The sequence below is a fragment of the Parasteatoda tepidariorum genome, chromosome 10 (assembly GCF_043381705.1).
Source record: "Parasteatoda tepidariorum isolate YZ-2023 chromosome 10, CAS_Ptep_4.0, whole genome shotgun sequence".
Classification (NCBI taxonomy): Eukaryota; Metazoa; Arthropoda; class Arachnida; order Araneae; family Theridiidae; genus Parasteatoda; species Parasteatoda tepidariorum.
The window spans coordinates 11,071,730-11,095,920 of record NC_092213.1 but is presented as its reverse complement, the minus strand read 5'-3'; the positions used below and the strand labels follow the sequence as shown (position 1 = coordinate 11,095,920).

The following is a 24,191-nucleotide window of genomic DNA, read 5'->3' as shown; positions in this document are numbered from 1 at the left end:
TAAAATTTAACATTCTTTTCTGACAAAATGCATTTAATGAGTGTCCAGTCAAAACTAGTTTTGACTCCTGAATTAGATATTTACTGCACTGTATAATAATCACTACTGTCGGGCTAACTGAGAGAGGTTTCTTTTTTTTCTTCTTTTTTAAAAAATATTATCAGGCGAATTCTAGGCTACATTTAACCTGCTAGTCTAGTATCTGAACGCTTTCAACTCAATGAATCGTTTTTTCCTATTGCTTATCCGAATAGTTTGATAGTAATAAATCCAAATAATGATTCCAGAATTTTAATATCGTTTATATATCTTCTCAAATTTTCGATATTTCACAATATTTTCTTAAAGTCGTGGTGGCTCAGGAGATAGAGCGCTCGCCTCTCAATGAAGTGACCTGAACCTAGGTTTGGTTCAAATCCCTGCGATGGCTGGGAGATATGAATTCTGCACCGGGCTGCATCGACTACAGTGCAGACGTTAACTATCTCTGGTGGAAAACGGATTATGGGTTAGAGTCTCTTTGCTGTCGGGCTAATCGAGGGAGGTTTTCCTCCCCGTTTTCCCCCCTGGTTAGTTCTGTTAAAAACTTTTCCACTAAGACATTTCTCCCAATGGTTGATCCACAGTCGTGGTTGCTCAGGGGATAGAGCTTTCGTCTTCCAATGAGATGAACCGAGTTCAAACCCCAGCGATGGCTGATAAATACGAATTCCCTATCCGCTCACAACCGACCACAGTGCTGACGTAAAAATATCCTCAGTGGTTGACGGATCATGGGTCCCCTTACCATCAAGCCTAATCATGGGAGATTTTCGTGGTTTCCCTCTTCATGTAACACAAATGCGGATTAGTTCCATCAAAAAGTCCCACACGAAGGCAAATTTCTCCCATACTCTCAATTATACTTGATCCAGGAGTTCTCTTGTCTTCTGGATTGGGTTCAAAATTACAAGGCTATAGAGTTGAACATTAGTAATCGTAAACCCGAAATTGGGTCGGCTGTTCAACGTCGGTTATATTATAATTCCTGATCCAGGAGCTCCCTTGACTTCGGGTTGGGTTCAAAATTACAAGGCTACGGAGTTGAACATTGATAATCCTAAATTCAGAATTGGATTAGCTATTCGACGCTGGTTAAAAAATAATTACAAGGAGAAAATTTAAATCATTATAATTAACCTTTTAATTGGCGATTAAAAAAAATACTCGTGCGTAGAAAGTAATTGAATAAAATTATTCTGAATTCCAAACATGGAAAAAGAAATATTTATTTGCGTGTGTCGTCATTCACTGAAAATTGCAAAACAACGGTTTCATCGAAAACCAATTCCGGTAATTTCACTGGAATAGCTTTTTTAACCTTCAAAAGTTTATTTCATTTATTTCGTATTTATTTAATTGGTCTGATGGTTGCTGTTTTCAGTGAGGATTTTATTTATGTTCCTTTTTGGTCAGATGATTTTAGTTTCCGAAGCGGTTCTTTTTATAAACATAAATAAATTTTAAAAAATCTCAGTTTTATTATTTTGTTAAAATACATTCCAACCAACTAACTCCACATCAGAAAATATGCACAGAGTAATAAAACAAGCATACAATATACTGAGAATGTGAAAATAGTGAGAATATATAAATTGGACTATTTTTGACCTAAAACTATTTATGATTCTAACAAGATTCGACATAGGTAGCATTGTTTCGAACTTATTTATTTCATTTTTTTTTAATGCTGAATTAAATGAGATAAAATATGAAATTGTACTACAAACAATTATAATTGTGCAACAGAACAAATAAGTATATTAAAATGTATTTTAAATATTTATGTGAGGCTCTTCTTAAGAGACCTCTTTTTGACGATACAACCCCATGTAACATGAAGTCATGTTGCAGTCAGAAAGCACTTAAGCAGAGCCTGACTAAGGCAGGGGCAGTTTCCCCGGGCCACCACAACAGAGGGGGCCCCAAATCGAATAGAAAGTTTATTTTACGTTTCCTTCCTTAGTAAATTTTTTTAAACAAAATATCAGTACAGTGTAAAATCCGTCAGTTTTATGTTTGCTTCTTCATTAATCTATCGTAAAAACACAATCGATATTTCGTAATTCCACGCAAAATGCAGCAAAATTTTCGCAATTAAGATGGACAAATTTGACCAGTCAAATTCCTGTATTTTTACATATCGCAAAATGCGATATGTTTTCAAAAATACAGACTTCTGATGGGCTAAATTGAGCCATCGTACTTGCGAAAATTTAGCTGAATTCCGCCTGGGGGTGGGGGGGCTATTGCCTAAATTTTGCTGAATTAATGTCAGCAAGGATATGAATTTTTCGCAGCTGGATGTCAAAGTTAGCAATCAAAAACTGCATTCGGCATGGTGGACGAAGAATTGTCAGAAAATCAATAAAATGGACAGAACGATATTTTGTCTGACCATTGGAGGAGGCTTCAGTCAATTTTTTTGTTATATATGCATAATGAGGTGAAAAATTTAAATACCTCCATAAAGTTCGGTTCTTCATTACTGAAGCGGAGGGGAGCCCCCAAAGAAGTTCATGCCCCTGGGCCCCAATTAGGATAAGTCGGGCCCTGCACTTAAGACGATGCTATCAATGAATTACTTTTAGTGTGGAAAGCCTTAAGGCCTGTTTACACGGTCCAATTTCTTGTATCCGAGAAATTGGACGGATTTCTATGTCCAAGAAATTGGATGATTCGTTGACACTATCCAAGTTCTTGAATGTCGCTGATTGGACGGGAGAAACACTTGCGCATGCGCATTGTTCATATTCAACATTTTAAAATCATACTTATATGACTTTAAAATTACTGAATAAATAACGATTACACAAATAAACCGCAACAGATCAATTTATTTGGACTAAAATATATGAATAGATATGCAAAATGACNGACGTCAACAGAAGTGGCCTTTCTGCACCAAATAAATAACGATGACTAAATTTAAAATACTTTATATACCTCCGATGACAATTGAAGGGAGGTAACCTCTAAGAACGACCCACTCCATGTAAACTTTTCGTTAAAAGTAATAAGTTGTATTTTTTTTTCAGTTGGAAAAAAAATTTTCTTTAGAAAAATCAGCTATTCCTGAAATATTTTTTTTTCCACTGCCCACCGGGGGAATGACTTTTCGTCAATACATGCANAAAGCAAAACAAGTTTCCATCAATATCAATCAATCTCTGTCCAAGAAATTGGATCGTCTAAACAGGCCTTTAGAAAAAAAAGTTATTTTAGAAAAAACAAGCCTCTCAAACAAACTAACCTCTTCTTATCTTTTAAAGCTGACTAGTTTTATTGATATAAAATTAAGTGCAAACTTGAACAAAAAACATTCATTTATTTAAAAGTAATTCCTAAATTTGTTTTTGCACATAATTATATCAGTGAATCATTTTTAAAGACGCTAAATTTCATTCATCAATCAGTCTATTCATGACGTCAACAGAAGTGGCCTTTCTGCACCAAATAAATAACGATGACTAAATTTAAAATACATTATATACCTCCGATATCAATTGAAGGTAGGTAACTTCTAAGAACGACCCACTCCCATCAACGACCATACTCTGAAACGGAGAGGTTTCACTTTCACTTCTCAAAAATTTTACTGAGTGATGTAAACTTTTCGTTAAAAGTAATAAGTTGTATTTTTTTCAGTTGGAAAAAAATTTTCTTTAGAAAAATCAGGTGGAGCTATTCCTGAAATTTTTTTTTCCACTGCCCACCGGGGGAATGACTTTTCGTCAATACATGCATCTAAAGGGCAGATTTGTTAGCCACTATTTCAGGAGCACCCTATTAGGTGGGTCAACGTTGCTCCCACAGTAAGGACAGGTAGTACAGAGAATGAAAGAACATCCATGCCTTGCCCGGGATTCGAACCCAGAACTTTTCTGATGCAAGGCCAGTTCCCTGACTCCTACACAGTCGGGTCGGCATCATCATAACTGCATGAAGATGCATATATTATGAACATAAATGCATGAATATATATACTGTCAAACCCCGCTATAGCGAACCTTCAAGGGACCGAAATTTCGGTTCACTATAACCGGGAGTTCACTATATCCCTACTGCAAACAATTTTAACTGATTTTTCCAAACTGCTTCCTTTTATTACACATTATTTAAATAAATTACCAATAAAAAGAAATACAAAAATGATTAAAAATAAATGCGTAGAAGAAAAAATTCATTTTTTATTACTCTTTGTCTTGCGTACAAAAAATTTAGGGATGGCCTTTATTTAGGGATGTGAAACTGAGATAGAAGAAGCAAACAAGAAAAAAATGCTTATGGCTACATTCGACTCAATAGATAGTTTTAAAAATCGGTATATGTATTTTATGTAGAAATTTCAAAATTACCAAAAAATGAAAAAGAAAAATCTGCCGAAGACTGAAAAAAGTTCATAATATTCAATTTTCTCTCTTCTTTTGGTTTTATTATATCCCCAAAATATAATATTATATGTGTATAGCAAGGCACGGGAGCGAACTTTTCGTTCACTATATCCGGGAGTTCACTATAAACCATGTTCACTATAAAGGGGTTTGACTGTATATTAGTGATTAATATGATGACTTGACAACCTTTTCATGTATCTGAATTCGGGAAATTGATTGTTACTGTCTGTAACTGAAACTGCGTGAGATCGAGATTTTGCAAGCCAAAATAAAATAAAACTAAAATAATAAATAAAAACGAGCTTAGCTTGGAAATAAAAATTTGAATGAGGGTGCTAATTTAGGCATAAACTTTGGACATGAGTAAACCTGTAGCAAAAAGTGCTTAAAATTATTTAATGAAATATATTTTATTAGTATTACTTTAAGACACCTTAGCCTAATTAACTAACCAGTATGATGAAATTAAAAAATAGAAAAACATTGTGATTAATGTTATTGAGTAAACATGCAATCGATAATTCCAGAGGGCTTACTTCGCACAAATAATTTACCAGTTATAAAATAATCTAAAAATGGCGGTAATTTAAAATTTTATTTTTAAATTTAGAAATTTGAAGTTCATTTCTCAATTTTAAATTTCCATCATCAAAAATTAATAAGAAAGTGATACTATTAAATATTTTTTTATAACATTCATTTAAGTATCATTAATGATGTATCAGGAGTGGGACCCACAAAGAAAAAATGAGAAAATTCATGTTTAAGAGTCTCACCCAATTGGCTGAAAACGTTTAAATACATTTTATCCTCTATTTCTACAGTTATGATTTCTAAGAATAATTTCGTGTGGAGAATTTTTATGTTTTCTTTTCCGAGGGAAGACAGCAAATTTAATTATCAAAGAATTTCCAACAAGGATTACGAAGAATTTCCAACAAGGATTACAAGGATTATTTGAAAAAACGAAAAAAAAAAAAAAAAAAAACAAATGTGGCTTTTTTAAATTGTCAAGAGAAGGTGAGGGAATGAAATCTCATCCTATTTTTTTAAGGAAAAAAGGGGGCTTCACTGAGGATGTTTACAGCTTGAGTAAAAAATAAAAAGAGAAATTCAAAAGGCTCTCAAGAGGAGTAAAAACTAACTAAGTGAACTGAATAAATATGCCTTTTTATTTCACTTCATAGAACAGCCGACCCAATTCAGAATTTACGACGACTTTACACTGATTTTATAATAAAAGTAAATATAAAACTTATTTACTGTTTGATAACTGTAAAACGGCTAACAGGTTTAGATACCGCTTTAAGATTATTAACTTTTTTTTACCTTATAACCGTCGTTGACCCAATTAGAGTTTATGACTACCAACGTTCAACTCCGTAGCAATTTTGAATTCAATCCAGAAAATAAAGGAACTCCTGGATTAAGCATTGGAACAAACTAGTCTTAATGGAGGAATTTTTTGATGGAACTAATCCGCATTTGCGTTACATAGTGAGGAAAACCTCTCCCATGGCAAAGGGATTCTAACCTATGATCGAGTCTACCAACGAGGATATTTTACGTCAGCACCGTGGTTGTTAAGCGTCGGAAGCAGAATTCATATCAGCCAGCCGCTTCTGGGATTTGAAGCTGGGTCCTCCACATTGGGAAGCGAACGCTCTATCCCCTGAGCCACCGCGTCTCTGTGTTGGGCCCTAATGTATTTAAAATTTCATATTAATATAAATGGCGCAGGGCCCAGTAAAGTCTTAGAAATTCGGGTCCCTGAATAAAAGCCCCGTTTGCCCCGACGCTACTGATTCCGTGTTGTGCCTTTCTTTTTTCTCGAAGCGGAAACTAACCTATTGTATTAAATTTATTTATTTTCCAATACAGTACACAAACATTGAGCAACGCCAGAAAACAAATGTAAGGCTAGAGAAAGAAAATGTATTTGTCATGACGTCTTCATTAGCGCATATCCTGTCTAAGCGTAAGGTTGAGTCAGAGCCAACATTTAGTTGCTTACAATCCAAGCATAAGCAATGCACGCTCGAATCACGTGGTACACAAGGAGGCAATGATTTAAGACAGCAATCGCTCCTAAAAATAAACCATCACAAAACATATGCCTATAATTACGGCGATAATAAGGATGAAATGATGATGGCATAGAGCACAATTACTAAAGAATGAATGACCCGATATTGAAGATTCTACTCACAGAATGATTATTATCATTGAATAGAAAAAAATAATTCAGTGTATGTGGTCTTTTTTTTTCATACTATTTAACAAAGCATTTATTTCATGTTTATTTACGCATGAGTCATTAGTCGCATTTCATTTATGGATGAGATTTTTTTTCTCTCTCTTATTTAATAAACATTATTGTTTAATCTAGATATATTTTTTTCCAGGCTTGTAACTAATAGAGATGAGTTCGGGCTCACTTTTGGAGGTCCGCGCCCGAAGAATTTCAATCCGAGTTCACTTTAAATGCTTAGGATCACTTAGAGCGCGAGACTAAGCTCCATTTAGCAGTGCCTTTCGTCTTCCAAGAACATTTTTAAAAATATTTTGTTGCATTTTAACAACATGAAGTTATGATTTATACTAGTTAATATAGTATACTGTAGGAGGGCGTTGCCCCCTTGCTCACTTCTCTCATCAATACCCACAATTATTATTTTTGCTTCTTACATAAATATATGATTGCCTCTTAATTGAAAACTATTAAATTGTAAGATCCGAAAATGTTTTACTCTATTAACACAGATTTAGTTTCCGATGCTACAGTGATAAGATTTCAACCCAATCGTTTTGCTCGGTTACCATAGCAATTGTGTTATGTACAATGCGCAAAAAAAGGACCATCCTGAATAGCTTTTGATTTGATGATCGGATCCTTACGTTCCATTACACAAACCGTAATGGTTCAAGGGGGTCACCTCAAATATACTTGATAATTAATGCAGACGATATTTTGAAGTACGAAATCAGACACAAAAACGCATAATATATTTTTTAAGAATTATATTAAGAATCAACATACCTTTTTTACAATGTCAAATTTTAAAAATTCGACTTCTTTAAAATTCGATTTCTTAGAAACTATTCATCCGATTTCGCCCAAATTTTGCATTTTTCTATGTAAAATTACATACTTTAAATTAACGTACAAAATGGCATACCTTAGAATTCAAAATGTTTTCCACTTTTACTTAAGATAATAATATAAAATAATAAATATATACTAAAATTTATTTTTTTTGCACGGAATTATCTTTGGAAAAACAAATTTTATAATGGCATGCAAAAAATTTTCAATTTTCTAAAAAAATTCTCGAGAACTTTTTAAGAGTATTGAAAGATACTTTTGTGTCTTCGAGATACTTTTTGCGTATTCTGCAAAATACGCAAAATGTAAAATTAACATTAAAAGGTCCAAATTTTGGATCGTTCTCCTAACCGAACAATGAGAACCGTATTTCCCAGATTGCGGCTGCCCTCTATATTATGAGGGTCTGAAATCCGAATCCGTTGAAGAAAAGGTATATTTATTCAGAGAAAATACGTTTTCGTGTCTGATTTTGTGCCTTAAAATTACGTCTGCACTTAAAATTTAGCATATTTGATGTCACTCCATCGAGTCATTAAGATTGAGACCTAGAACGTGAAGATCCGATCATTATTTCATAAGTTATTCAGGATGATCCTTTTCTTTTGGCGGACTGTACAATTTCCTTTTTTCTCTTTTTTAAAAAAAATATTAATAAATTTTTAGAAACCATAAAAACTTATTCAATTCTTTTCGTTTCGCCAAAAAGATTATCTAAAGGTGAAAAGTTAATTCCTAATAATATTTTACATAATTAGTTATTATTATTACATTACTGTTATTATATGTTATTTAGTTAGAATGATATTTTAATACCATATGTTGGCTGGAAGCAGTTTTACACTGAATTTATAATATATGTAAATAGAACTTATTTACTGTTTAATAATTGTAAAACGGTTAATAGGTTAAGATAACGTTTTAAGAATGCTATTTAAGTAAATCATTTACTTATGTTTGGATAGTTAAATTGGATTGAAAAGTTTTAATATCGTAAGTAAAACACATTTTTTACTACTAGTAGTGTGCAGACAGTAGTGCAAGACAAGAAAACAAAAAATTTTCAAATATCAATATCATGATTTTTTTAAAAAGTATGGATACTATAATATATCAACCAACTCTATTGAACATTATTGGGTTTAAATAAATTAGTTTTCTAATATTATTATTTTTAAAAACATATATATAATTTTTAAAATTTTTTCAAAAATGAAGCAAATTTGAGACATTTGCTATTTAGTATGGTTTCTACAAATTAGATCTAGATACAAGTATGCTTTTTTTAAAACGAAATTTGTAGATTGCGTAACAAACGAAAATTTTGTTCAGATGTAAATGAACAAACCAATTTAACTTTGATAAAAAGCTGCCAAAAAAATAAAAACTATGTTCGAATGGCGGAATTCTTTCTTTTACGCTCTCATAATTTGCTATCTAAAGCAATGTAATAAAAAAAGAATGAAGAAACTAACAGATTAAAGCCGAACATAGAATTCTCTAAATTATCGAAATCAGCAATATTTGGAATAATTTCAAATTGATTAGATGTTAAATGATATGAAATGCTTCGATTTAATCGGCGATGGCCTACGAAATGTGGAATATTTTTAAACATTCTTTTTTTAAATTATCTTTTTTTCAACACTTTAAGAGAGATCGTTGCACTCTGAACTGATCCTAAGTTAAATCAAAATGGCGGGAAACCCTACGACCACGGAAATGACGGCAGTTTAAGATCAAAATGGCGGGAAACTTCGTATTTTATTGATTTACTTAACTTAAAACATAGCCGCCGTAAGTGGGCAAAACGGAGCATTTCGCCTGAGTCTTGTATTTCTCAGACTACAGCTGTTCCCAAATGGTATTCCGTGAAACAGTTTAAGTAGTTCTGAGAGNACATCCAATCAGGGATGTCAATGTTTTCCAAATCAACAAAATGCAGTTTAAAATCGTCGCTCAATTTTTGAAGACTACCTGTATATATTTCCAAGTCTTCTTCTTTTATTTCTAATTGTCACATATCTGAAAAATATTGATAATCCTTCGACTAATCGACCCCTCCGGTTCGGATCGAACCCCATTCGACCCCCTGGCTCAGATCGACCCCCGCTTATGTTAAATAGACCCCTGGGGGTCTATATAGACCTCTTTGGCGACCTCTGGTTTAAGTAGTTCAGAGAGTTAGTCTATTTTTTTCTAACCAGTAATGAAACCTGGATTTGAAATATCTGATTATACTTAGATTTAATCAATAATTTATTTAATCTTTCGAATGCTTTTATAATATTATTTATAATAAATTGCCAATGAAAAATGAATGGCATTCCTTTAAAGAAAATATAATTTTTCTAAAAACAATACGCTGAAGCAAATTATGGAAAGGACATTCATTTATAAAAAACTGCATAAGTATTTATTATCACGCTTTTCAAATTTAAATAAAATTACTAATTTGGTCAAGAGGCCCAACTTCTCCTGATCGAACTCAAATGTCGTAGGGATGGAGACGGGAAGGGAAAATTCTAAATATGATTTTAATCCTTTTGATTTAAATTTCTCAAATAAACTGATGATTGATATTCACTCTATTTGGCACTATCTTTCAATACACGTAAAATATAAGGCCGACACCCAATCAGAATCAGAGATATAAAGTGAGCAGTATTACAGATTCTCTATTAATTGCTTTTCTTACAATATTATGCCAATACAATTCTGCAATCAATAGCTTTTGAAAGGTATTTAAATAATAAACAGTTACTAGTTTTTACATTTTTTACATTAGTGTCTTTATTTTTAAGCGATTATCGTTAAAGGAGGGGCTGGGATAGCCTGGTAGGGTCGGTGATAGCGGATTGCGCTTGAGGAATAGGTTGCATTGAGAAAAGAATGAGAGATTATATGGACAATCACATTTTATTAAATCACATTTAAAAGAGTAATTAAATTAAAAACAAGGAGTTAACATTTGGATGAGAAGCTACAACAAACATACACGCTTAATCAATCGATCAACTGCTCTCTTCACTTCAGTTCAGCATTGCTGTGGAATGCAGATGCATCACGCACTTAAGTGCAGTTCTGACTGGAACAGCACTCGCCACACGCTAATCGTTTTCTAAAACATGGTGGACTGCGCTGCTAACATCATATCCCCCTTGAGAAAGGTTGATGTACTGCGCTCAAGGTAACCCTTATGATGAAAATCCCTCCTACTTTAATTATGCAGTAAAAAAATTTCTGATAGAAACGTCGTCTCGCCACTTCTTTCGCCAGAAGCTAGTGTGCTGTGGGGTGGGAGGATATGTCAATAAGTGTTCCTCGATCTTTTGGTAATTTTCAATTAAAAGGAGTTTTTATATGTTGTTAATTTTGATATTTCTGTTATTTTAAAATGCAAACTATATTTAAAAAATGAAAAAAAAAATTTTTTTTTTGTTCATTTTAAGGTGAAAAGGAGCTTTTAAAGTTCTGAAAATCGGTCTAAATTTTAATTAGACCAATGCAATTCTTTAAAGATTATTGGTTAAAAAGTTTTGCCAACTTATCGTCTTAAATTAGTTAAAAAGTAAAAGTTTAGGGTGCAGCACCATATTCTAATTAAATTGTAGAAAACCTTACTTTAGTATTTAAAACTTTGATTTTAAACAAGTCTATATTAACCAAACTTCTGCATATTATTTTTTTAAAAAAAGATTTCTACATAAAATGTTCGAATTTTTTCCGTTAACACACTAAAAAGTTAACGACTACAAGTCTGACCAGAAGCCATGTTTGGCAAAATTTTTTTTTTACTCCAAATTCGCATATATTTGATTTGAATCGGATATTTTTTTAAATAAAATTTATTGGGCTTTTTAAAATTTACCATTCAAAGAATCTAATAAAAGATTTTAATAATACTATTGTTTAAAAGAAATAGAACTAAAATAGTTAATATTTCCTACTAAAATGGATAAAATTATTATATTATTACAAACTAATCACTGAGTTAAAAAAAAACCACAATTATATTTTCAGGTTCAACTTGGTAATAATTGTTAAAAATCGGGAGACAGTTTTCCAACTAGATAGCTAATGAAAATTAATTAGTTTAGATAAGAAAACATAACTGAAAAAAACATCTTTCTGGTTTGAGGAAGTTTTGATACACTCTAACTACAGATTCAGTAAGATATAAAAGAACTGCATTTTAATTAGCAAAAAAGTAAATGGGTGTAATTGAAATACGTTTTTAGCTAAAAAATTATTTTAAATATATTAAATGAAATACTACTAGTATTTAAAAGTTTCATATCACACTTATTCACGTATAATCTATTATGAAACGTAATCATTTACATGCATACCACTTTTTCTTAATAAAGAAATCCTCGTTATCAATAAAATCAGACTTAAAGAAGTAGCTTTCAAAAGAATGTATTTATTTATTTTATTGTATAGAAATATTTTTTATAATATTTTTTTCAATTTATAATTTTCATTATTTTGTTGAAATTATTGATTTATTTTTTAAAAAGAATCACTTTTGATTTGTATTAATGCATTTTTAATGATATTATGAAAGGGATGATATAGTAATTTCAATGCATATGCCTTTTACTATTTCGAAGTAAAAAAATCACTTCCTTAATAAGCATACATTATCAATTAAATTAGACTTTTAAAAATTTCCACCTTAAAGAATGTATTTATTAATTATACTGCATGAAAATATTTAAAGCCTATATTAATAATTTTTTTCTAAATTAATTCATAATTAATGTTATAAAAACTATGTTCTTTTAAGTTAATACTTTTTTTTTAAATATTTTTTTAAAAATTACAGCTGATTTAAATTACGATTTTAATCATGACTAAAATCAAGTGTTTTAAATTATGCCAACACTAACAGAAGCGGTCAGAAACTTAGAAATCCAGCATACTTTTTCTATTTAATTTATGATCTTTTTAAAGAAAAACATTAAAGTTGAATTATTTTGTCCATTTTTTTTTTCATTTGAAATGATTTTTAACTTATTCTTTCTGCTTTGCTTTCTGTAACTTTGTAGCAAAAATTTGATTTTCAATAAATATAGAAAATTAATTTTAGGATGCTTATAATCAAATATTTCACAAAGTTACAATGAACAAAGAGGAAAGAATTAAAAATCATTTCAAACTGGAAAAAAAAATGAAAAATAGACTAAATAATTCGACTTGAAATTAATGCTTTCCTTAAAAGCATCATAAATTAAATGAAAAGTTTACATTCAAAATAAAAAAGTATGCATACAAAGGTATATATTTAGAAAAATATTTAAAGCAACATTTTTCTTAGGCATAGCTATACATCCTAGGATAAGTAAACAAAATTGCTAAAAAAAAATCTTTCTTAAGGCTGTCAAATCTTTGTTAAGGCTGTTAACTAACTGACTTCTATGAATTAGACAAAGATTTATACAAACACTCATATTTATATAAAAATATTTAAGCTAATAATTTTACTCTCATAGAATCTATGCATTTTGTCCTAAAATTATCATTAAATAAAAATGTTGAAAATTTTTTAAAATGATAAGCAGTAAGTCACTGTATGGAAAGACCTCTTCTTATTCAAAAACAAGAAGAAAAAAAGAAAAAAAAAAACGAAAAAAAAAATTCAGAAGGAAAGTATCTCTGGATGGTGTTTTCAGTAGAAATGTAAACAATAACAATCTCGAGCTGTATGCCTGCTCCAGTTCCGGTTAGAAAGTTTGCAGCTACTTACTACATGTTATTCAGCGAGGCGATATTTTAAAACGGATAATTTTGTTTTCAATAAAAGAAATAAATTAGATAATTTCTGAGCTCAAATCTGCCGTATTTCATAATATATTGATGTTATTGTGTAATTCTGGTGAGTTTGAAGTGAAAATTTGCTTTAGTTATTTAGAGATATATTGTTAAAAAAGGTGACATGGTTGCTAGATTTTGAATAACTCGTTTATTTGGCAGTCTTGGTATGGCCTCTATCCATAAGTTTATTACTGTTTGTTCTTGTTGCAAGCTGTGCACCATCTTACGTTAGTGATAACACTTTTAGCATTGTAAACACAAGTAATAAGTAATCAAATACATTGTTTGCAGGGAANAAAAAAAAAAAAAAAAATTCAGAAGGAAAGTATCTATGGATGGTGTTTTCAATAGAAATGTAAACAATAACAATCTCGAGCTGTATGCTTGCTCTAGTTCCGGTTAGAAAGTTTGCAGCTACTTACTACATGTTATACTGCGAGGCGATATCTTCAAACGGATAATTTTGTTTTCAATAAAAGAAATAAATTAGATAATTTCTGAGCTCAAATCTGCCGTATTTCATAATATATTGATGTCATTGTGTAATTCTGGTGAGTTTGAAGTGAAAATTTGCTTTAGTTATTTAGAGATATATTGTTAAAAAAGGTGACATGGTTGCTAGATTTTGAATAACTCGTTTATTTGGCAGTCTTGGTATGGCCTCTATCCATAAGTTTATTACTGTTTGTTCTTGTTGCAAGCTGTGCACCATCTTACGTTAGTGATAACACTTTTAGCATTGTAAACACAAGTAATAAGTAATCAAATACATTGTTTGCAGGGAATCTCAAAACACAATGATGCCAAATGGCTTCAAAATATAACGGAAACAGTAACCCGGAAATTTAGGCGGTACCGAGCTTGCAGCTTTCCCTAGTGTAGAAAACATCATCCATTAATTAATGGCGTAAATAATGTCCTATGCTAAATTAGTGAGTAAAATCGTGAAATAAAAATATCTATAAATATATGTGGGAAAAAAGCAGTTTGTAAATTTGCTGAGAATAGTTCGTTTAATGCTTAAATAAAGCATTTTTAAATGTATTTTATTCCAATTGTGAATCTATTCCTGATTGCAATATCTCAAATTTAATAACTTGGCATAATATATTTTGATATATTTCTCGGTCAAGTAGAAGCCGGCTGCCAATATAGTGCTTGCCTTTTATAAATTGCACCCCTCACATGCAGGGCCCGATTAACCTCTGAAAATAGGGGAAGCATAATAGGATTTTGGGGCCCCCCTAACTTGAGCAAAAGAAACTTTTGATATTTTTCGCCCATAAACAATACATTTTAAAGAGACGAGAACCATGTGAAAACTATTAGAACCTTAGAAAGGAATACAGAGATCCTATGCAATCATGTTGGACCCTTCTTTACGTGCTTTATAGTAGCAAAAACATGTTAACAAAATTTAAATATTTCACTAAATTAAATTATAAAATTACTTGTTGTTATACGAAAGGTTCTTTGCAAGATTAGTCTCTTATTTTACGCCAATTTGTTTACTAGCGGCAAAACAACACAAAATTCTAATTCAGCATAAATTATTGTTACTGCACCAGAAAAATCATACCAAATAATTTTCAAACATGAAACAAAAATATTTTTTGTACTAATAGATATTTAAAAGTCTTATGTGCTTAGTTCAACAATAAAAAACAGAGTAAAATTAAATTGAGCACACATGATAGAGAAAAAAGATTTTAAAAAAATAAGAAGAAAGCTCATAGGTTACCATTACATAGGTTTTTTTCTCGCTTTCAAATTCGCAAAATCTTCAATAATATCTGCTAATTGTAGCCTATTTGTAATATCACTCTCTATTGCTAAAAGCGCTAAACCACTTAATTTATTATTTGAAAGAGTTGATCTCAACCGATTTTTTATTCTTTTCAATGCAGAAAATGAACGTTCACTAGTGCAGTTAGTTATTGGAATTGAGAGCATTATTCTCAAAGCTGTCTCCACATTTGGAAAAGTATGTCCAATATCCAATGTTTTTATCATTTTTAACTTTTCAACAAGCATCCATTTTTTTTTCCGAGAGTTTTTGCTGGGGTCATTTTTTTCTTCTTATTTCTTTTATTATTATTTTTTTGTTGCAAAAAATAAGAAATTGGGTCCTTAATTTCAGTCATTTGGGGGCCCCCCTAGAATTTTACAGGAGAAGCACTTGCTTCCTGTGCCTTTTCGGTAATCAGGCCCTGCTCACATGTCAATGAGACCAGTGCTGGATTACCCATTAGGACAGACTTCCATCAAATAATGTCCATTATTTAATGAAAAATCAGAAATATCACCTACATAAAATGTAGCTGCAGCTGCAATTTAAATAAAAAGGAAAGGGATTTCTTACATGTAACAGATAAGCATGAGTGTAAAGAAATTTCATAACAATATTTAGTAAATACTGCAGTGTCATTTATTATGCTGATCAAATTTCTAAATTGAGATGGATTATCAGACGGAGATCTGATGACAACCCAGCATTCAATAAATAGTTTTATTACATAAATTAACCCAAATGGTAACATTGTCTCTGAAGGGGAAAAAATTATACTGAAGTTTCAATGCATTCATTTTATATAACAACCACAAGTGAAGACAAACCAAAAACACTAAATAACTATTCTAGAAGATGTAAAAAGTTAAATGCACACCTACTCGCGACATTTATTGGCAAGTTAGGTTAAAAACAACGAAAGTTCAAAATCCTATATGCCCCAATATTAATAACTCCAGAGCCTGCTCTTCCATGAATTTTAAAAATCAAACTAAACCTGAAAAGAATTACTTAAATGAATTAATTTCATTTTATAGTCATAGAATTATTATAAAACAGTAAGTGTATCTTATTTTCTAGAAAAAATTACTTTATCAAACAACACACATATGGAATGTCCAGTCAAAACTAGATTTGTCTCGCAGGTTAGATAGCCAATGCACTGTGCAATAATCATTAGTGTCGAGCAAACTAAGAGTTTTTTTTATTATTTGAAAAAAAAATAATCTTGTCAGGCAACTGCTTAGTAACACTTTGACTGTGAGCCGTCTTAATGCTTACCCGAATAGTTTGATAATAATGATGGGTAATTCCAAAATTTTAATATCGATTATATATCGTTACAAAATTTCAATATTTCACAATATTTCCTTAAAACCATGGTGGCTCAAGGGATAGAGCACTCGTGTCTCATGAGGTGACTTGAACCTAGGTTCGGTTCAAATCCCATCAATGGCAGAATGATATGAATTCTGCCCCAGGCTAGCACCGACCACAGTGGTTGACGGATCATGGGTTAGTCCCCTTGCTGTCTGGCTAAATTGAATATTATAGGTTTTCGCAGTTTTCTTCTCCATGTAACGTAAATATGGATTAATTCAATCAAAAATCTTTTAAAATTGAACTTAACCTGAGAAGAAAATATTTTTTTTTGAAAGATGAACAAAAATGCAAGATTAATCGAAGCACTTTTTTTAATAACTCATAATTATTTCATGTATCATACAAGACTATAAAAAATAAAGGATTTTTAAAATTTTTTTTTACTCATGGTGGGAAACAGAGCTCAGACGTTAGTACCACTCATACACAGCAATAAACACACTAGTACTTTCAACTTAAACCATCAGCTGCTTTCGCAGGCATGAATAAAAATTAAACACAACAAACTTTTAGATATAAGGCTGGGAAGTCGACCAAACAAAAAAATCAGGACAACATTTTTATAAAAAAAATCAGAATATTTTTTGGAACAGTATACATATACCAGGCAGCTTTTAAAAAATAGTAAACAGCAAACTAAAAAAAAATATAATTTGCTCTAATTAAGTGGAACAAAAGCAAATTTCATACAAAAGAATAATAAAATATACTTTTTTAATATCAGAATAACTTTGTTTAGAACAGAAAGTTTTAATCATTACTGATATAACTTTATCAATCCGGACAACTTATATCAGTTTAAATTAATGCAGGAAATTATTTATAATATTGTAACATTAAAAAAATAATAAATAAAAACCAATATCAACTAGTTAATGTTCCCTCATACCAATAGGTATTTAATTAAAACTGGTAATCAAGTTCAGGATTTCCTTAATCACATTTTAAAAGAGGGTATTAATAATCTCCACATGAAAATACAGTGAATATGCCAATTAACACTTTGTACAAGAGTGATTTTGATGTATTATCCTTCAATTTATCATTTAAAAATTCAATATTATGATTATTGTATTGCTGACTGGAATTGATGATTTTTAAAATTATTCGAAAGAGACTGCTCAATAATTGAGGGCAGTGGCCCCATCCCCCCCCCCCAAGCTCTTGGGCGCATTCTTGGGAAAATTCTAAATTCCCCCTTAAACTATTCGTTTTATTTAGTGTAAAAATTCCCCCCAAGCTCTCAGTGGGCACATCATGCGCCCACCTTCCACCCTGGTGGGGCCCCTGATTAAGGGACTGCCCAAAAATTGAAATGAAAGAGTATGGTGCTTTATTACAGCCTCATTTAAAGGATAAGTGACATAAAACTTATGCATATTAATTTAGATGCAACTTTGAAGACCTAAATAAAGCAAATTCATTATATCATGCAAAAATAGTTTTATTTTCATGCTTCTTTTAATAGCAATGTCAATGCAGTTATTAATTTAGTGGTAATTTAACGCTGAGGTTTTATCCTACTTGATGTTTACTCTATTTTTTAAACTTTTATAGACTATTTTAATATTGTTCCTGTTTGTTCGATTTTAATCTGTTTTCTTAATTTTACTGACCTTTTTCTTGTTGTCTTAACCTTACTTTTATGTATTTTATTTCTCATTTTTTCATATAATTTGAATGATATTTGGGATACTTTGCTATCAATTGATGTTGTGATCAGAATCAAGAATTATGTATTGCTCCTTATTAGGCTCACTATAAGGAGCCGCCTCATTGGCACTTGCACTATAATAAGAGCGGCTCCGGAGCAATTGTTCTTTTTAACAAATTTTGCTCTGTTTTAAGTTACAGCCTGCATCTTGATTTTGTAACTTTTAGAATTTAATACAAGCCACGGGTGATGCCTAACCAATCTGGTTGGTTGGCTGAGCTTGCGTGCCTCGTGTCCGGGCTGCAGTCCTCTTGAGAGGACTGCCGTATCCTTACCATATGCCCAAAAGAGAGTAGAGCGGTTATCTTTCCTTAGCAATGTCAAGACAGGTTTTAAAGATTCACACATCAAAAAGTCAGTGTCATCACAAGGATCATGGAGGGTATATTTTAACATACTCCTCATGATTATATTGTTCATGAGCAATAATCATTCTTCTTAGTAATGCAGCTCAAAATTACAATAAATCCTATAGTAATTAAACAAAGGTGCAAAGCCAATTTCAAAAATTACCCACAAAGCCATTTAACTTGGCCTCGAGCTATCCTAAATATTAACTAGTAAATTAAACAAAGAAAAATTTAGCAGAAATTTTTTTTTTTCAATAATGTTCTGTAATAGTAAATTACTGATCTAGTTTACAGCCTATTTAAAAGAAATCAGAATGTAACCATTTTATTACAATAGTGATTTTTATGTTATGGTTTCAGAATTACTTATGAATTTATGCAAAAAATCTAAAAAAGGAGAAAATAAAATTTCAAAACACAAACAACAACCATTACATTAATCTGATAATGTATTCATAGCAAATTTCTTTTTCTGAATAATAGGAAAAATTAACTTCTAGGATAACTATAAATAATACTTTTTCCCTTCAGTGGCAGAAAAATCCCAGCACAAGGTGCTGCTGATTGTTACAGTATCTGCAAATTATTTTTCATCTAAACTTTCTTTTATTTTAAAAAGGTAAAAAAAAAAATTTTAAAAAAATGAAAGAAATTGCAGAGACTTTTTTCCAAAGCATTTTTAAGTTTGTTTCGTACAAAATTTAGAAAGCTGAATTGAGAGAACAACACAAAGTACATAAAAAAAAAGAATTTATTTTTGTTACTTTATTGAACACTGTTTTTATTTCAATTTTGATATCAGTGTATAAAGTGGTCGGAAATAGCGTGGTACAAGTAACAAAACTACTGTAGTCACTATTTTTTTTTCATAGTTTGTAGTGTAGGTAGTGCACTACTTTTTAAGGAAAGTAGCGTAGTATGATATAAAAAACACAGTAGTTTGTTCCTGACAACTACTTTTTACATTTGTTTAGTAAAGAAAGAAAAAATGCTCGGATTCAGCGTTGCAATATTTACTGTCCAGAAAGGCAAGAGAAGAAAAAAAAATCTAAAGAACTAATAAAGGTTAAAAGAACAAATTCATAAAAAATAGTTTGACAAACTGACTCATGTAAACAAGAAAAAATATCTAAAACAAAACAAGAATAAATATACAAGAATATTTCTTGATGATTGATCAAGTTTGAAAAAGCCAATTTTTTATTCTGAACTATTTTGAACATGTGTGTAAATTAAGTTCTCAAGCCAAGCTCATCTTCTAAAGTAGTTAAAATAGTGACTACATCTCCTAAGTAGTTTGTAGTCGCTACATTTAAAAAAAAAAGTAGCTGTAGTCAACTATATTTGTAATAAAGTAGTTGTAATTAACTACAAAAATAATGTAGTTTTTCCAACCACTGATTGCATACAATTGAACTTACATTTAAACAACCTAAAATTTCACAAATTTTTAACCACTTTAAAATTGTAAATTTTGCTACATATCTGTTGGATAAATCTAAATTTTTGAAATAATAATCTCTCTCTGACTGCATAGGAATCACAGACTAATTCAGATTTATGAAGATAGTGCTGCAAATTCCCTCTAAATTCTGATACCTTGAGAATACCTATAAATGAATAATTAATTTATTTGTAATGTAATAAATATATTTGTTTAAACTTATTTGCATTAATTCATTAGACTTTATGCACTTGAGCAAAACATCAATAAAGCATTTTAACTCCTTCCTATTACTTTGAGACAGAATATAAATATTACCTACATTTTTATAAGTACAGCATAAATGTTGACCTAAACACTTTATTTTGTAAATTATTTTACTTCTACCTAAAATTATCTGTGCTCCCCTGAATTAAACAATGCATTGTCTATAAATAATTAGAGCAGATTTTATTACTTCTTTTACAGTTATGTTAAAAACATATTCTGAAGACTTACAATCTAAATCTTTAGTTTAATAAACTTACAGAACTATTCGCATAAATAATAAGTTAAATTCATTACACATGATTATCAGAATCTGAATGAAGTAAATTCAACATGTGTTTTTCAATAATTGCTTGAGCATGTTTACTTCTTCGTTTAATAGCAATGTCAAAAGCAGATTCTAAAGATTCATTTATCAAGGTTAAATCTGCTCCCGCATTCAACAACTCTTGAACACATCCTCCGTGGTTATTATAACAAGCGTACATGAGTGCAGTATTCCCATCATTGTCCTTATAATCTAGCTCAGAACCATGATTAATAAGTTCTTTCACAATTAAAGCATGTCCTGAAGAACTCGCAAGTATAAGGGAGTTTTCACCATGTGAGCCCACAGATAAAATTGAAGCACCCATGGCTATAAGCTTACGCACTGTGTCTAGCTGACCATAGCCGGCTGCCCACATTAAAGGAGTAAATCCATTTTGATCTGCTTGATCCACATCAAATTTATCGTCTGTATTTTGAATAAACAACTCTCCTTGTGCAGCTAATTGGTGAATACCCCTTTCAGGCAAAACAGACAAAGTTTGTGTTTGTACATTACCTCGTTGAAGATTTGTCAAAACAGTAGTAGGTTTATAGGGAGAAAAAGCACTACGGGATCCATCACGATTCAGACTTGATAATGATACAGCAGATGTATACGAAGTGCTTGTTGGTGAATTTGAAGCTTCTTCTTCTTTAATGAACAGACTACCGGGCATTGTTAGTTATTTTTATATCACGAATAATTTAAAAATTTCATTGCCAAATATAATATGTAAATATAGTTATTATTACACAGCAAAATTTAAGAAAAGTATCGAACGAAATGCTCACAACTATCAAAACAAAGTGAGGCTGCCAGCATCTTCTTTGTTAACTGTTCAAGCCAAATATTTTTGCTTAACCTAACTTTCTAGAAATCCGTTTAGATCTTGTTACTGTGACGTCACACATTATTGGATAGAATCTCAATAATCGTTCTCCTGGACCCCAAACCTCGCAGCTTTTGAACACGGACGGTGACGTCACTATTCCCCGGAGTCTATTCTATACCACCGTCCGATAGTAAAACAAAATCCAAACCTCGCAACTCCCGAAGAGAGCGGTGAAGGGAATCCCAGCCCTCGAACAAAGGTTCGGACCCTCCCCCTAGGAAGTGACGTTTTGTATCGATAGTTATAAGAAAGTGACCAATGGCTTTTGTTTATCCTTTAATCGTTCTCCCTTCGCTTAGGGGTCGTGACCTCTATCCCAGAGTTTACAGTGTTCTTTCAGAAAGAGAATGTATTCTTCTTTCATTTTGACAGTTACATACATAGTCTAAAATAAATATCTACATATTTTAATCTTTGATCTTTCTTCAAGAATTTAATATGTAGTATTCGTTTTAAACTTGTTTGCATNTCTGGAATTTTGATGTTTTAGTTAAAAGTTCTAAAAGGACCAATCTTAAAAAATAAACAGATTTTGAGATACGAAGTTTTGAAAATTGACTTTTTGTCGGAGACTCTTCATACCTACGTGACATGGAAGTTAAACACTCGGTGGGCCCCCATGAGTACTTTTGATCAGAAGGATTTGTACTATTAAAAATTTTCCCAAATCGACTGGAAGCTAAATCCCATATGAAATGTACGAGATTCCTTATTTTTATCCTCAAGAACAATTTTATTTCATCTATACTATTGACAATTTACATTTACTTCATATTTTACGCTCAAACAATTTAGAAAAAGAAAAAGGGGGGACGGGGGAAACAGTTTAATTACAAAATACTGATCTTTGAAATATATTTTTTTAATGTTACGATTAGAAAAATTTTACTATTACCTTTAAAAAATGTTATTCTTACAATGACTTAGAAAAGTTAGTATTGATTAAAATTGTTAGTATTGATTAATTGGCATAATAAAAAATTTATTTTTCTCAGATAATGGAAAGAATTTTCCAAAAATTTCATGTATTTCAAATTTGAGAATTTTTTAATCTTTTGAATTGAAAACTGGACCATTTTTTAAACATCATACCAGTATATGGAATATGTGTGAAAGCTCCGTTCCGTTTTAAATCGTTCTATGCTCTTTTATTTCCTCTAAAAAATTAAGCACATCGAGAATACGTTCCCTTGAAATAACATCAATGTTTCATGAGTCTGCATTCGCATGTGAAAGTGTGACGGAAGTAATTAATTATCTATTTTTCGTGGTGGCTAGCTAATAAATTAGTTACATGTGATTTTAAATACGTGATTTCTATTACCGCTCAGCTGCAGCCATAAGGTCATTTTCATTGCTTCCATTGACGGGCCCGCGAAGATTTGAGCCCTTCAAATTCGAAGTGTTAGAGCCTTAATACTGTATCGCAGTACTCATTACTTTTTCTACAAAAAGTAGCACACTACACAACAAACTACGAAAAAAGTAGCGACTATAGCAGTTTCACAACTTATAGTGCTCTACTTTTGACCATTGTACTAGATGGATTGATTCTGTGGAAAAAGATCTTAAACCATAGGCATCAATGGATGGCGAAACCTATAGCGTATGATCCGAGTCAGATGGGAACTTGCTGGGACGGCTCTAGCCTGTACTAGTATGTAATGGTTTGAGGGTCAAATCATAAATATGTTAACTAGTTAGAACAGACGATAATTTAAGCTACAAAATAAGGCACAAAAATGTACTTTCTGTGAATAAACATGTCTTTGTTTCCGACGGATTTGGATTACTGAGTCGAGATTTAAAATATATGGTCGCAATAACTTGATCAGAAGAGCGGCCGAAAATCCGGATCTAGTTTTGTTTTTTGTTATTTCTTTGGAAATGTTCAAACGAATCACATACTTTTTTCAAATTCTAAAACTCGTTTATCCATTCTAGCAAAAATTTATTTTTAACTGTATAACTTAGTTTGTTAATTGTCAAATTAAACTGTCATTGTGATTTCTCATTTACAAATTTTTACACCATTTTAAACTACGTAATTTTAAATAACAAGATTTAAAAGACATCGATTTTTTAGTTCTTTTGCGCAAGGGGACACGTCTTTGGGATGGCGAAATACACAAAAAGGGATCTAAATTTTCATGTACCATATTTTCCTGATTGTGGCCACCCTCTCTCTTATTCTGAGGGTCAAGAATCCTAATTCATCAAATAAATAAATAAAATGATGAATGAAAAAAGGCACGTATATTCGGAGATGAGTTAATAAATTTTTTAACCCAAAATTTCAACTGCATAAGTTAGCGTATTTAAGATTAGGCCTTCGTGCCACTGAAATCGCATCTTAGTTTACGTGATAATGCCATGAAACAGGGTACGACTAAGTAACTTTTGATCTAGCAGATCAAAAGTAACTTTCTGTTAAATGTAAGTTTTGATCTAATAGTATACCGTTTTCTGATATTTTGAGCACTTAACTGTTTGGATGAGTTTATTAAAATGAATTTGAAAAAAGAAATTTTAATATCCAGCTAGATCAGAAATCGTGCATATAACATTCGAGGGACACAGTCTGCATTTTACACCTTCAGTGAAACTAATATGAAAGCTTTCAATTAAATGATGCAGCAATAATTTCTTATGAAATAACTTTACAATAACACAGCGCAAA

General features: G+C 31.2%; 1 protein-coding gene across 1 annotated transcript; it reads right to left on the bottom strand.

The window, feature by feature from the left end:
• Nucleotides 1–20,466: 20,466 nt before the first annotated feature.
• LOC107451580 (ankyrin repeat family A protein 2) lies at nucleotides 20,467–21,696 on the bottom strand. Its single transcript, XM_016067731.3, has one exon. The coding sequence runs from the start codon at nucleotides 21,293–21,295 to the stop codon at nucleotides 20,603–20,605; it is 693 nt and encodes a 230-aa protein (XP_015923217.1). The 5' UTR covers nucleotides 21,296–21,696; the 3' UTR covers nucleotides 20,467–20,602.
• Nucleotides 21,697–24,191: the final 2,495 nt, after the last annotated feature.

Bases quoted from the DNA above. Each gene is read 5' to 3' on its own strand.
- LOC107451580 (XM_016067731.3), bottom strand. From the start codon at position 21,295: ATGCCCGGTAGTCTGTTCATTAAAGAAGAAGAAGCTTCAAATTCACCA.